Consider the following 16040-nt stretch of genomic DNA (forward strand, 5'->3'; position numbering starts at 1 on the left):
AGGGGGGGAAACGAACGCTTTTGTGAACTTGTAGATAAAACTTTATTTGTTTTACAGGGGAGCAAAGTCCTAATGTCTCTCTGATGCAGAGGATGTCAGACATGCTGTCAAGGTGGTTTGAAGAAGCTAGTGAAGTTGCACAAAGCAATCGAGGACGAGGAAGATCACGGTCCAGAGGTGATTTCCTTCTTTTCAGGAATAATAATTACAACAGACAGTATGTTTGTACTGAAAGTACAGGGAGTGAATATCAGCCTTTCTGAGGTGTAAACTAAGGAATTTTTAGTGCACTCTGAAGGACTGAGCACACCTGTTTGCCATATGAATGGTAATACAAAGGGATCTTTAGAGACAGAGTAAGTTTACCTTTGGACTCTTGTTTTTCTTGCTTTTTTTTTAATTGTTTTTTATTTTTAATCAAAGGTGGGACTAATCGGGCAGATGCTCCTGCTACTAATAATGTGCCAGCTAGTACAGAATCAGAAACTGCAATGGAAGTAGATGGTTCTGAACAACTTCCATCATCTTCCTCTTCTACAATGTCAGCCCAAGCTCCTTCAACATCATCTTCAACAGGAAGTCCCCCTTCAACTTCATTATTGTCCTCTCCTGATAATGAACAAAGGCCTTCTTTAGGGGCCTCAGCTCAACCTGTGCTCCATCAGTCTGGTGAGAAGAAATCCATCTTGTCATTGTTTATGAAAAATGTTTTCATAAGAAACAGTCTTGATTTAGGATGTTTTGACTAACTGATCTCAATCTCTTTTTTTCTTTTTTTTTTTTTTTTTTTTCCTTGCACATCCTTAATGAGACTAGGTATTTTATAGTTACCAAGTGTCTGCAACTGTGGTTTAAAGAAAGAGTAAAACCATCAACTGTAGATTTTTGTCTGAAGAAGAAATCTCAAAGAGGATAACCAGTATAATCTTTTAAAGTAGAAATAAATTATTGCTTGTTTTTTCCCTAAACTTTTATTGTTCTCTTCTTGGAGTATAAGTAACATCATGCCTTCTTCAACTGTGTTTTGGCTGTAGTAGCATCAGTGCAATGAGTAGTAGAACCCTATGCTTGCTATAATGGGAGGAAGTAGAGAATGGCTCCTTCAGTAGGAATCTACATTCTCAGTGTTTCAGCCAGCAGTGTGATTTTTTTGCTTCTCAAAAGTATTTGGATAGACAGGGCTCACCTACCATGATACTCCATTATTCATTAATAAATTGTACTACATACTGATTTTTAAGTTTGTATATCTTGAAGAAACTAATCTGTATTGAATACAGCCTTACATTCTTATTGTGGGGGGGAAAGGAAAAAGTATATTGCACTGTCAGTGGCAGAAACTTATTCAGGTAGTAAAAGAGCAGGTTGTGCTTTGACTTGACCTTTTCCATCTCTATGCAGGAAAAGATGCCACAGTCTTTAATTATTTGTATGAGAGTTTATTTTTACCTGTTTTAAGTGAGTTTTAGGCCTCACATTTGGGGTGGAAAAGGCTGACGTGATCTGAAACGCCTACGGGTTCAGACATCATGATTTTAAAATCCCGTGGCTGTTGTATCAGTTCACCTTTTGTCTTGTACATATTCTGTGGTAAAAAAATAAAGGTCTTTGTCATTGGAGAAGATGACTGACAGCATCTTCAAGCCTTAAACTGGATGTTCTGAAGTAAAGGAGAGATGGGGGTTTCCCAGGGAGAAGTGTGCCTTTCAGTGTTCTGTGGCTGCTGCAGCCAAAATCCTTGGGAGAAGTGAGAAATTAGTATCTAGTATCTGAAAGACATAGAAGCTAAAGATGTAAGTTGAAATTCATTAAATATATCATTCTTGCCCTTTCAAAACTTACAACTAGTCCGGTGTTTAGAGGAAACAAGCAGTGAGCAGAAGTGTGACAATACACACAGTCCTGATACTATTTCTAGAATAAGTGAATGCTAGAAAATTTACTAGCAGAGGCTTTTAGTCACCTATATTTTATATTAGTGTTGGTGTCCGCCTACTGCAATCTCAAGTTTTTCACAATACGCATACAAAAAATTACGGGGTCTACTCCAATTCAGTGTAATCCACTTTAGCTGCCACGATCTTTGGTACAGTGGAATAGTCACCAGAGAACACACATACCATTACCAAGGGTTCATTTTGATCTTTCTTTTTTTTTTTTTAAGTATATGGTATATTCTGGAGCTTACACTGGCCAGGAGAGTATGTCTTATAATAAAAATAATTGCTTCAAACTGTCATTGAAACTTTGTGGGTTGCATAATGATAATGCACTAGAGAGCATTTCTGGAATTATGATGCATTTTCTGTCCTGCATTTTAAAGAATGTGTGCTGACCAGAAATAAATGTTTTCCTCTTTTTCTTTGAATTTGCTTGAATTTCTAAGTAAAAGTTTATTCTGCTAGCATGAAGCTGAAGTTGTTATTTCTTAGTCCAGCACTTAAAAGCATTTCCTCTTTCCCAGTGTTACTTCAGACTTAAGACTCTCCATATATTCAGTCTTGAAAGGGGTGGAGGTGGTTGATTTGTTGACAGGCTGGATACTTTCTAATGGTTGATGAGCTGCTGAGTCTTTTTTTAAGTCAGTCACACACGCCCTACCCCAACTTCCAAACCCACAGAAACAAACAAAACTTTATCTAGTATTCTTTACTGCTCTATGCAGGTTTTAGTGTGGGACTGGGTGTCATCTTTAAATTGTCTACAGGAGTCCTGCGGGAGTAAACTTAACAGTACTATGTGTTTACACACTTAGTAAGCATCTTGTCTAGTTTGCACTGCTTTTGGAACACTTAAGTGACTGTAAAACAAGTCTTTGTGTAACATGCACAGGTCCAGGGAGAGGGGAAGCTCCTGTGCAGAGAGAGCAGGTCGGGGCAGTAGCAGTGGGTTTATGAATGGGTAGACTTGAATGTGAATTTCCATTTTACAATGTTTGTACATTTACGTAACTCATAACAAGTGCTCGGTTATGAGACTTTATTTACTCAGTCTCTAGTCTATAAATATGAAAACATGGCACTCTGCTTCAAGGACAGGGTTCCCCGAGTTTGTTTTAGCTGCTTTTAGAGGTGAAAATAAAACCTGCTGTTTTTCTGGGTGACAGGATAGGGAAAGTGATTAATAGAAATAGTAGTTTTAATATAGTGGTGTTTAGTAGGAAGACCAGATAGAGGTGTGTTGTAAAAGATGGGTGACTAGAGAAGCATTTTGGAAAGTGGAAGAAGGAAAGCAAGAGGCTTTCAGCCGTCATTTTGCATGAAGTGGTGGTAGATGAAAGTTTGATTATGGTAGCAAAGAGCCAGCAAATGAAGAACATGGTTCTGGCTGGTGACTTCCGAATTGGAGCATGAATTCATACTACAGAATGGAGCAGGTGTGTAAACAGCTTTCCATAAATCATTTCATTTCTGCATATTTCTGTACAGAACACAGGCACTGGTGGTATTCCTGTCTTTGAAATAGCAATACCTTTGCATATGTATTATAATTCAAATATATTGTTAGTATGTTCCAGAAAATATGCCATGTGGTAGGCATTTGAGCTTCTACATATGAATGAATTACTTCGTATCTTCATGTTTTAAAAAGCACACGTTCAAAATAGACTCAGTACAAAAATGGTTCAGTACTGGCAGCTTGTTGGGATAAGTCTCTTTATCGGAATGTATATTCTAGTAGAATGCAATTGGAACATTTGAGTAATTTGCAAGTAATTAAGATAAGCGCAAAATCTCAGGAGCCTGTTCTTTTCAGTATGTTTGAATTTATTTTATTTTATTTATTTATAAAGAGATGGAACAATTGCTGGAGATTTTCACGTTTGTCCCTAAGGAAAAAAATAGCAAATTTCTATTCTTGCCCTGCTTGGCCCATTCAGTGGAAACTGGAACCATTGATTAATTTTTTACATTAGTTTTAGGATGCTGTAGTTTTTAAGCTAGGAATAAACAGCAGATACAACAAACTGTAAAACATAATGGTGGTTTTCCCTCATAAATAATATTCCAGATACCACTGATCCCATTGGGAGGGAGAGTAGGTGGGCAATTGACTAATTAGGACAGCTTACTCTTAATAGGTGTTTTGATATAAGGTAACTTTGCTTTTAAGTTTTGAATGGGAAAGTGGCAATAGCTGGGTTTTTTCTTTCCATTTCTGATTCCTCACTCCGTTTGCTGGCAAAATAAACATTTGCTTAGAGGTTCTGAAATGTGTTAAAAGGTGTTGTCATTTAACATAGTCATTTAACAAGTAGTTACCGGTTTGTTTTGAATTGTAGTTCTTACTACATCTTAAATTGTAACTGTCTCTGGATTGAGTGGAACTGAATCAGCAGCAAGTACTGAAAACTGCAATTTTAGGCATCACTGAAATTTCCTTAAAAGCATTTTCTAGACTGTTTGGAATTCTAATTTCCATAAATGTTCATGGCGCATGAAAACTATTCATAGCAAATCTCTCTGATGTGATATTCCTTTTAGGAATTACATCTTCTTCTTTCTTGTTATACCTCGTCAACCATAAACTGGCAGGATATTATTTCCCAGAAGTGGTATTAGATTGCGGACATGGCTATTTGATATTAACTGGTCCCTGCCCCTCATTTTGAATGGTTGGATTCTGTCTTTGGGTTTGTTTCTTTTTATGAAATAAAATGTTAAATTTGGTTGCTTCACTGAGTGAATAAAGGTTACAGAATACTTGTAAAGCTTTTGCTTGACTGAAAGGTTATATGCCAATATAATGCTCTCTAGTAATTTAACATTTTATAGTATTGATTTTTTTTTTTTCTTTGCAGATTTCCTCCTATCTACAAAATACTCCACAGTGCATTTGATATAAATACTTTCAGGAAAGGTCTAGGCTAGCAGTTCATAGCACAACTAGCTAGAGCATTTGGTGTGAACGTTTTGAGTCTGAATTAGCTTCTCTGCTCTACTGTATTATAGGTGACAGTGGTTCAGGTCAATGTTGTGCTTCAGCTATTGTTAATAAAGACCTATCTGTGTCGTATAAAGAGAAGTGCTTGCTATACAGCACTTGTGTAAGCAGTGGAAATCTGCAAAGAGCATGGGAAGAATAAAAAATTACTTGGTCACTTAGTTTTATAGTAGTTTGCAAACAATACTGTTAATCAGGCAGTGCACTGGTACATGCCAAAACACTGTAACTGACAAATGAATAAAGGCAAAATGGTGAAAACAGTGAAGTCTTTAAAGGTGGAACTGAGAGAATAGTCTGTTAAGAGAATAATAGTAAGAATTGTTTATGATTAAATAAATCAGTTTCTCTGTAGGACCACTTAACTATTTTCAGACTTTGAGTCCTCACCTGCTGGGAATGTCTGAGATAAAAAATGAGTTCGTATTAAAGTGTATTTTTTGGTTGAATGCTGTTCTGCCACATATTTCCATAGTCCCAGATTCCTTTTTTCATAGGTTTGTTTTGATCAAAATTGTACTAAATTTATCTTTTTCACATCAGGAAGCTACACATTCATTTTGAGAACTTGTCTGTAGACCACAGTTGCATAATTTCACACCACGAATATTCTGATTTGTTATGTATGTTAGGAACATGGAAATAAATATTTGTCTGCTTTGTTTTGAATCAGTCAGGATCTATCTATTTTCATTAAATAATTCTTTGATAAATGGTTGGATGGGGAGGGGATGTATGTGTGCGTTTAGGAAGAGGAAAACAATTTAAGCATTTTCTTTTATAACTTCTGGATGTCAGTAAATGATTTACATATTATTTTTTTTTTTACTGTAATTACACTTAGTACCTGTTGCTTCTGTCTTTGGTCAGTCCCCCTACCCCCTGTTCTTTATATTGTATGTTCAGTGCTTCTTTCTTTTACATGTTGTTTGTTTTTTTTTTCCCCCTTCTCCCTGTTTGTCAGAGTTAATGGGACCCGAGTTAGCTATAATCCGTAGGGGTCTACAGCGACTGAGGCTTAAGAAGGCAGAACAACAGAGACAGCGAGAGCTAGCTGAGGGTTCAGCACCACAGTCGACCTCCTCTGATCAGTCCTCCTCTAAGGGCTCCTCACAGGACCCTCAGACATCAGGTTGTCATTTGTCAAGGTTTTTTAAGCAGCTAACGTAGCTATAGTTTGTGCTGCTGTTGTTTGCTGAGTTGCTTCTCTTCCAGAATAAGACAGTGAATGCATTTGCTGCTTGTCTTACCTTGCACGTGGTGGTGTTTATCATCACATGGGTTAGGGAAACAGTAATGTTGACAGTTTTCATTTATCTAACACGTTTGGATTATATAGCTAAATGATACTGTATGGAGAAGGCTTCCTAGGTGCATGGTATCAGGTATGTGCAGTGTTTGTTAGAGCAGTTGAGCAAGAAATTGCCGTGTCCTGAATAGGGTAAGGTACTTACACACTTGAAACTGCATTTTGGCGTTAATTGTATCCAATAGTAACATTTAAGACTTGGCTTTGGTGTAGCATGTGTTCTAAATCAGGGTAACAATTTGGTAAAATAGAATTTTGGCACTCTTAAATGCTATGATTTTACAGTAAGTATAGTGAAACTACTTGTAACAAGCCAAATTCCCTAGGTATGCTCCCTTTTTTTTTTAATAGAGTGACTTTCATTTCACCATCCTCTTTCTCTTGTCTTATTGAAGTTAAAAATTATTACAAGAAAGTCTTGGGGATGTTTATAATAAAAAGAGACGTATTTGAGAAAGCCAGGGTAGGAGCATGCATATAAATAAAGAGGTAAACCCTAAAGCGTGAACTTGAAGCTAACTTTGTCATGGCACCATGTCAAAGTCAGCGAGCTGCATGCTTGTGTGAAAAATCAGCATATTTTGTGTTGAGAAGTAATGTCTAGCGATGTTTCTTGTATGGGTAAATTCTGTGACAATTGAGGTGTGGCTAAATTACTTAGAAGGATTAGGTCATACATTCACAGCTTGACTTGCTATGGTTCAATCTATTTGTTTATCTGGAGCCTTATGGAACGATTTGATGTAGCAGTGGCCAGTGCTCTAGTTACAGTATGTAGCTGCTGAATTTTGAATAACGTCCGACACTAGAAAATTCTACAGAGAGTTTTCAGAATGTTTGGAAACCAGTAAATCCTGGAGGGCTGTGTGCTTATCCTAGGGATGGTGGCCATAGGTGCCTGTTACCCGTAGGAAGAGAACAAGAAAAACAATGGTAGCAGTGTTCTTGTAGGAGGTGAAATTTCCTGCCAGAAAAAAAAAAACAACACCTACCAGAAAGCTACTGATTTTTTCAGCAAACTGAATGTAGGAATTTATTATCTCAAAGATATGTATTGATAGAGGCAAAACCATATCTAGCGTTTACAGTCAGTAGTTCCTGATCTTCCATTTTCTTTTCTGAATGATTTAAAAGGTTTTTTTACTAAATTGTTTCCGATTGAATTGAAGTTGGGGAAAAAAGTTTGGTTGCAAACATACCTGTAGAATTTTCACCTGGAGGTATATCTGTGGGTATTTTACTACTCCTGAAGTATGTGTTGGTCTGAGTTTCCCTTGATGGTGCCTTGCCCATCTCTTTTAGTGCTGCTTCAAGGATGCAGTGTAATTATTTCCTCTCATTTGCTTTTGGGCCAGCATACTGTAGGATCCATACTGACACAAATTTGAAGCTTTAAGCTGAGTAATTGGTTTGAACTGGGAGTCAGAGCTGTATTGTAGTTAGTCTGGATCCCCCGTCACTGCCTCTGGGAGTTTTGAGTTCCCATGTGCTTTGAATTTTAAGGGAACTAATGCAAAGATCTGACTTTTGTTTGGGATCACTAGTGAACCACTGAATGCATACATAACCTTGGAGGAAATTAATCAAATATTTACCTCGTTCTTCATGTGATGACAATGAATTTGCAAGTTTAACCATTTTGCTTATTAAGTAATTGCTTTGAAGGAAACACTTATTTCTTGTTTGAAACTCTTTTCTGTCGTGGAAGCCAGATCACCTTTGCATTATCTATTTACTTTTTAAGATTTCTGCACTCTGGACATAGAAATATTCTTGTTTCTTTTTGTGCAAGTTACTTTGTTTTGTTCCCTTTTTCTGACCACCCAAACCTTATTTTTGGAAGGTATGTATCTGTAATCTATTCCTTTGGAAAACTGGAGCTGCAGATTTTTGGTTTGTAGCTTCTCCATAGAGACAACTGTTCTCCAAGGTGCTGTCATCAGCTGATATTTTGTAAGTGTGGTAGGAGAAAAAGAAGTTTTTAGGTGTAGGGTTTTGTTGGTTTTTTTTTTAATAATAAATTCCCACACAGGACAATAACTTTTTTTTTTCTTCTGCAGGGTTGTCTTTGATACTCTGTCTTGAGGCAGATGTTCATTTTTCAAGGACACACTAGCTGTAAATTTTCAAACAAAAATTACACCCCAAAATGTGTCTGCCACTGTGTGAAATGGCGTCATAACCTCTGGCCCAGGAGTGCAAATTCTCAGTCCCTACTCTGGCAAAACTTGTATAATTTACACTTGCAATTTTTTGGGGAATTCTGTGTGAGACTAAGTCCACTTCTTCTGGCCTCTATTTCATTCTCAGTCCTTATCTTTACAATCACAGAAGCTCGATTGTAGCTGTAGAGACAAGCTAGAGAAAAAAATACTGCAGCCATGTAAGAAATTACCAGTAGAATATGTCAAAACCTGAGAGCTTTTACAGGTTTAATAGAAAATTAGACTGTATGGTAGTTATTCTGTCTCCTAGTCTAAGGACTTGTAATAGTTACAGGAGGATTTGTAAGCTGTATGTGTAATGGTTAACCATTACTATTTAGAAAAATATGGTGGTTGTTGCATGTGCAAGTGAGTTGACAGAGTAATGATTCACGGTGGGCTGATTTGACATTGAGGAAACAGATACTTCATGCTCAGATGGCAAAGAGACTGTTTCAGTGGATACCTCTCATAAGTATTGTGCAACTTTGGCTTTTAGACTTTTAGAAGCAGTCTATGCTGCATGTATCAGGTCTATTTTGCCTTCAAGTCTTGACTGAAGTATTGAACATTCAGATTCTTTTGGTAGCCACTTTCATTAGGGAACTATAGTAAGTTGGTGGGGTTTTTGGTTTTGTTTTTTTATTTTTCATTATATACTTTCTCCAACAAAGCCTAGTTTTGACTTAGGTTTTTGTGCCACTTTATAACATTTAGATCCTGTGCAGTATTTAAACAACAGCATATATGTGCTATATGCAAACTACAAAGAAAGTAAACCCTTTTAACCTATTGCTATTGCTGGGCATCCCAGTGCTGATATGCCATGTACGCTTTGCCATTACCTATGTCCTGCCTCTTTTTGAGAACCTTTAAGTGATTTGAATGCAATTTGAGAAGTTGCAGAAACATGCATGAACAAGCTGATCTTGAAGCAAAAAAGAAAGAATAAATCAATATTATAGATCAGTGTAGCAGTCAGTGTGCATAATCTTACCCTCAAAAATATAAAGTAATGTGAACCTTTCTTTTTTGAGGAAAAATTAATGCGATTTAGACTGAATTTACTGTGGAATAAAGATCTATCATGTAATGCTGACAAATTGCAGAACCTGTGATGCGTACAGACTTGATTTTTTTTTTTTTTTAAACACTAGTTGTTTCAAAGGTCTATACAATCATTGTCTTTAAAGTAGAACAAATGGGACCTTCGTTTCTGTGTTAAAGGTTTCTGTAAAGAAACCAGTGTTTAAAACCTGCAGTTTTTATGACTGGATTCTTTGCATTCTTTGTAAACATCCAAATGTAGAAATGTGTTGATTTGAAGTCCAAAATTTGTAGCTGAGAGCTTATTCACTGAGCAAAGCAATTATTCCTAGTTATGAAAACAAGTATTTCATTTCTCAAATTAAGGTCCACTATGTGTCCCATGTTTGGGACTTTTAAAAATAAGTGTCACTGCTTCAGGCCTGGCTGTCACATTGGAGCTAGTGTTAGTGATAGAAGGAGGAAATTTTTTTTAACCAAAACAGTAGAGGTGGCATGCTGATATTCTGATGAAGTCAGGTGCTGATTGCCCAAACTAGAGGAAGATCCTTCAGCATGTAACTGACTTTAAAATTATCTTCTATTTTCTGTTTGAGGTTCCCCAAATTTATGAATCTCCAGTTCCCTCTTTAAGTGGTGTTCCAGTTTAAAAAGTACTGGTGACATTACAACCAGTGGTGAACTGCATTGGGATGTAGACCCAGCCTGTGAAGGCTCAGGTAAGAGTTTGGATTTTTGTTTGTTTTTTTAACTATATGGCTGGCACAGTTTTGGTAATACTTTTTGCAAAAGCTTTATCAGAAACGATGAAAGTACTTTTTAAGAATTTTTACAAAACAAAGCCATATATTAAAAAAAGAGGCATTTACCTGAACTTCTCTAGGCTGGTTTCATGTCATGTTTATTTCCCTACCTGTGGTGTGGGGTTCCAGACTGCAGTGCTACTTCAAGGGGTGCTGGTGATCCGTGCCTTCAGGGGACTTGAAAAAGGAGGAAAAAAAAAAAGTGAGTTTAAAATTGCTGCAAATTGAGCTCTTTTCTTAAGCATGTTAATTGGAACATTTAGGATGCTTCCTGTATGTTGTTTAAAAATTCTCATCTTACAAGTGGAATGCATTCACAAAGTTGTAAGACACCAAAATAATAGTGAAATGTGGGAGGTTTAAGCCTACATCAGGGTGGAGCATCACCTAGAAAATTTTTCATTTTTACTTACTGTGACTGAATGATGCACATGGTAAAACGTACCTACGTTTTACTTACTGGTGTATAATGTGAGGTCTTAATAAAATTTAGAAGTGCTGCTAAGGGTAGTAAATGTAATTTCTTACATTTATAATTAAAATATGTTAGCTCAGTCATATTTCTTCTGTTGATCTTGGTCTGAATTAAAGAGCTGGTGAGGTTAGCTTTTCCAGCTAAGTAAAATGTTTCGCAGCATGATAAGCCTTTTAAAAAAAGACATATAAGCTTATAGAAAGAATTGCAGTGTAAGAACAGAGTGCAACTGAGAATCACCATCTTCTGTCATTAGGCTTCTCAGCTTGCTGTCCAACACCTCCCCTCCTTTTAGCACTTCTGATACAAGTTGATCCCAATCATGGGCTGCATAACTGCCAGTCAGTGATCAAAGCCAGCCTGCCCTTGAGGGAGGCGTGCCAATTCCTGTGCGGAGTCAGCTGGAATACAAGTAGATCACCTTATGACATGGTGCACTTTACACCAGCTCTTTGCTCTGATTTACATTCTAAAAAGTGGATTACTACTCCACTGAAAAAACTCCACTGTAAATACTTCTAAATTGGAAAGGATACGTAAAGCATGTTTCAGTTTTGGAAAGTGAAATACATTAACGTTTAAAGTCTCATGCTATAGAGCTACATCCCATCTAAATCTAGATGATAAATTTTCTGGTCTGGTTTAGGTACGTTTGGTGCAAGGCATGGGCATGGCTGGACAAAGGTAGAGACCTAAAACAGGACGAATTTTGTGTTTCCCAGTTGAAGAAATAAACTGTATAAGCCCAGCTACCAAAACAAACCAGAGCTTGCCGAAACAAGACCTCTCCTGGTCTTTGTTCTTCACCCCTCCTCCCCTCCCCTGCGCTAGATATCGGTATAACGAAGGAACAGACTGTGATTCTTGCACCAACAGCTGGGATTGAAGTATCATTTGAGGATATATATTTAAATCAGCTTTGTCAATTTAGCAGGTCTTATGGCTGTGCTATAAAATAGGTCATGTTGGTGATTCTGGCCCAAACCTGGAAGTGAGCTTCCTGTAGGAGAAAGGTATATTATTTCCTTCCTTTCCTTGTACAGCATTTAAGTTCATGTTGAAATTTCTTTAGCATGCTGTGGTGTTGGCAGACTAAGACTCAGTTTATAATCCAGGATATTAAATCCTTTCGTTTTAGCATGAATTTGTTTATACCAGAAGATTAACAAATGCAACCAAGATACGGTGGTCTAGGCAATGTCTTTGAAATACTGCACGAATTTATGTACATCAGCTCATCTTAAGGTAATACCGAAGTAAGATCTGGTCTTCAGAGGTGACAAGGAAAATAGACTCAGAGAAGATACTGAATGTTGCATATGTCATTTGTCTGCACAATGAATGCAGTGCTGATAATAGTTATTAACTGGTAGTGGCCAGTGGGGAAAAAAAAGCACTTAACTGCTGGGGTTTTTTTATTTTTATTGTGATTAGATAAGGATTTTTGTAAGACTGATTGGTGTGGTACTGTGATAAACTCATGAAGACATGTTCTCAGTCATCACATGCTACAGAGGTAGAACATCTAGGAATGCAAAACTATTGAATTGTCATATGAGTGAGGTGTATTTTGGTGCTTTAATGTTTTAAAACCGGTCTATATGCTGTTATACCTGTAAACAGTCTCATCTTGTACATTTTATTTAAATATTGAAGATGCTGGTATGCCACTGAGTATTTTATGTTGAAGTATAAACATTCTGAAATTTACATTTAGCACATGGTTTGAAATACTAGTGTCATTTGGTAGTTGGAGCAAAGGCTTTAGGAGTTGTGACTCTTCAGTGTTTTTTTCCCCAGCATGTTAGAAATTTGAAGAACGTAGTAAAATCTCTAGTAATGGACAGGCATTTTTAATATTGACATGTCAGCAAGTTTCAGGCTGTTCGGTGACGACCTAAAGAAATACAGAATGATTTGAAACAGGTGGCTTTGCTTCTGTCATGCCTAGAAAATGCAATACGGCTGGCTGCTCGTAAAACAAACCCAAAGCTTCCTTATGTTGCTGCTTTTTATTTTTTATTTGAAACTAACATATGATCGTGACATTTCTGTGCAGTTCTCTGCTGCTTATGTTTTAAGTTGAAATCTCGTTTTTGTTTCAGATTCTCCTTCTTCTGTGGTTAACAAACAGCTTGGATCCATGTCACTTGATGAGCAACAGGGTGCGTGTGACAGGGAATGCGCCTATACTCAGCCATAGCTGATTGCAATGCTTCCTTTTAAAATTGCCTTTCATGATGATAAACAGTCTAAAAATGCTGTTCATCTACATAAAGTAGAATTCTGTAAGCAGATCTGCTGGAAACTCATTAATTATTTATTTCCTAATATGAGTAACAGAGTAAGGTTAATTGTTTTCAAAAGCCATCCTATGCTCAATTCAATAATGCATTCAGTGTAGGTACAGTAATTGTCTTGTGTACTCTACAGACATTTAGAATATTTTTTTAAATGCAAATTAAAATTAATACTTTAAACAGTCTTTTTCTGAATGGTTCTTGTTGGATCAAAGTACAAATACCAAGTTTGAAATAACTCTTAATCATATAATGCCAGATTAATTTATCTTGTACAAGAGAGATGTGCAGCTTTGTTCATACTTGCACAGTTTGAGTAACTTGAGTACCTGTTGCACTTAGGTGCATCTTACCTCTATAAGCTCTTGTCCTACACCCTTTCTGCTAAACAACTGCTAGTGTTTCTCTGTAGATGCCCTGTGGGCTGGTGGTAGAAAGAAAACTTGTGAGCTTTCTCTATGCCCTTTATTCATCAGTCTCCCAATTGTGAGCAGTGCAGTGGGCCATAGGTGACCCTATTCCAGCTGAACCAATGTCATCTGTAGTGATTATTTATGCCTGAATAATTAATGAGTGATAGGTGGTAATGTAAAAATAGATTTCCATACCCGCTACATTATGCTTACTTCCATATCAAAGCCTCTGCAGAGATTTAATAGCTCAAATCCCACAAAAGAGCTGGCTATTTCATCTTGTTTCACATTCTAAACTAGAATGCTGTTTCGAAATCCCATTTCTGAACAATAGTCTGTTTGGCAACTATTGAGGTTATGGTTTATTTTAGGATGCCAGAACATTGGGGGGAAAAAAACAAAACCCAACAAGCTGTGTTTTATATTGACAAAATAAATCCATTTTGTGGAATTACATTTGGTGGTGAAATAGCCTTAAAACCTCAGTGTGTACCTTTGCTAATTATTCATGGTTCAGTAGTCTACATCACTCCGATAATCAGGTTTAGCTGGAAAACTTGCTTATAATTAGCGGCCAAGTCGTGGTCTTTGTTATGAACCCAGAATAAAGCATTATTTGATGAGAGTAGAATAAACTAGAATTAACATAGAAAGTCTAATTGTTTACTGAAATGCTTACAACTGCAGAAATTTGAGAAAACTGATAAATGGTTCCATGAAGCTGTAAATTAAGCCCATCTGACAACAAAGATAAACCCAGAAGTTTTGGTCCCAGAAATCAGTTCCCAAATCTGCATCAGATTCCTTTCAGGCAGGATCGGTTGCCTTAAAGACTACTTTGTGTATTACTGTTGTTAATTGCATAGTTGTAATACACCCATAGTTGTAATAGACTCTTGGGAGTCTTTTCTAATTATTTTTCCCTGCGTTAAGAAATTACTTGAACTAATGTGAAGAGGTTTCATCTCATAAAAGCACTTCGTGTTTTTTAATATGCAAACCCCCCTGAAAATACATGTTTATCCAGACTTCATTGGTAGACCAGTTCTCTGATTGTTTTCAGGCAATGTTGTTCTGTTGTGATAGGAGGGATCACCTGAAGAGGTGCAGAATGTTACTTCTAGTTTGGAAAACTAGGAATTTGGAGAAGGAGGAGATGTATTAGGAAATCTGTCGTCCAAACAATAACCTGAAAGAATAATTTGCTGAGATCTAGTTGGATTTTTTTGAAGTTAAACTGCATTAGTTTCACGTCGTATTTGAACAGGAATCTCAGAAAAGTATGAGTAGCTAATGAAGGAAGCCGTATCAGTTCTTTGTATGTAGAAATGCTTTTTCTTTCTTATTCCTGTCTTTTCCTGATTTGGTAGTGAATCAGCTGTCTTCTGTTGGACCAGTCTCTTTTGTTGGCATTTATGTTTTAAGACTGTTTCTGGGTTTAAAGGTCTTTTGATACTTATTACAAACATATACATTTATAATACCATTATTCTGACAGTCCAGCAGAAGCCATGAGTCATTCCCATCTGTACTTACAGCGATATACACTGGATTTTTTTATCTTTTTGACTGTGATTGTGATAATGGAGGGCGGCTGTTAGATTTGTGTCAGTGTAAAGGCAGCGTTACGGCTGTAAGGTACTGCCTGGGTTGGTATGATTAAAGGGGGAACCTGAAGTCAGAGAATTAGCTCTGGCTTTGAAGTGTAAATGTGTGTATGCATCCCATACCATGTTAGTGCTGCTTCCTGCATACACAGAAGCAACACTGATTATTTGTATTTCTAGGTATTTGCAAGTTAGTACGAGAGTTTAGTAATCCCTTAGGGCGATGTCCGTACCAGATTGTTCAGTGCCACGTTATAGACACTTGAGCTGTCTCAGAACAAACTGGTATGTCGGCTCTGGCAGAGTTAGTTCCTCCTAAATGCTACTATAAGTCCTTGAAACTATTTGCATGTGTTGTGTCCCAGCTAATTAGCTTTGCCTCCCAGTCGGAGGAACTGGTTGAGTGTTGGTATGTGTGTAGAGCTTTCCACATCTATAGTGAGCTCTGCAGGTACAAGCTCAAGAATTTCAGACCTGTGCTTTACTGTAAGGCGCGAAGTGGTCTGTACTGCCTCCTTCTATAAAGTGCAGTGCTATATTGAATTAGTATAGGAATCATCTGGACAAAGAAATTGTATGCCTTGGGCTATAGGTTAGGCTGGTCCAAAGAATTACTTCATTTTTGGTCTTCCCTTAGATGCCATTGATACCAGCCAGTATAAGGCACAGCATAATGTTGTTCAGCCAGTCAGTATTCCTAACTAGATAAAGGAATCTTCACTCTTCCTTCCGAGTTCAGCTGGGTTTTTTTTGATAAATTTTCATACGTTAAGCCTTCCCGTGAAATTCCTGTTTTCCAAAATACACCACTTACTTTCTCCTCTTTGGATCAATTTTTCTCCCTTTGGAAGTAACGCTTTGGTTTTCACCCAGAATATAACCCTGTCTTCAGGATGTACAAAGCTGATTTTCTTGTGAGGAGATCGTGATTAGTGCTG

The 16040-nt window shown here is 37.1% G+C and overlaps 1 protein-coding gene across 3 annotated transcripts in view; it reads left to right on the forward strand.

Annotated features, from left to right (window-relative positions):
• DCAF6 (DDB1 and CUL4 associated factor 6) overlaps positions 1-16040 on the forward strand; it is a 90584-nt gene that overhangs the window by 42951 nt on the left and 31593 nt on the right. Inside the window, exons 9-12 of one of the 3 annotated variants that reach the window (XM_037378070.1) lie at positions 58-177; positions 424-669; positions 5909-6076; positions 12888-12947. In XM_037378070.1, the coding sequence (XP_037233967.1) occupies positions 58-177; positions 424-669; positions 5909-6076; positions 12888-12947 (594 nt within the window). The remainder of the gene's footprint in view (positions 1-57; positions 178-423; positions 670-5908; positions 6077-12887; positions 12948-16040) is intronic. The other 2 variants (XM_037378071.1, XM_037378073.1) reach the window with 2 other exon arrangements.

The sequence above is a fragment of the Falco rusticolus genome, chromosome 2 (genome assembly GCF_015220075.1).
Source record: "Falco rusticolus isolate bFalRus1 chromosome 2, bFalRus1.pri, whole genome shotgun sequence".
In the NCBI taxonomy this organism is placed as follows: domain Eukaryota; kingdom Metazoa; phylum Chordata; class Aves; order Falconiformes; family Falconidae; genus Falco; species Falco rusticolus.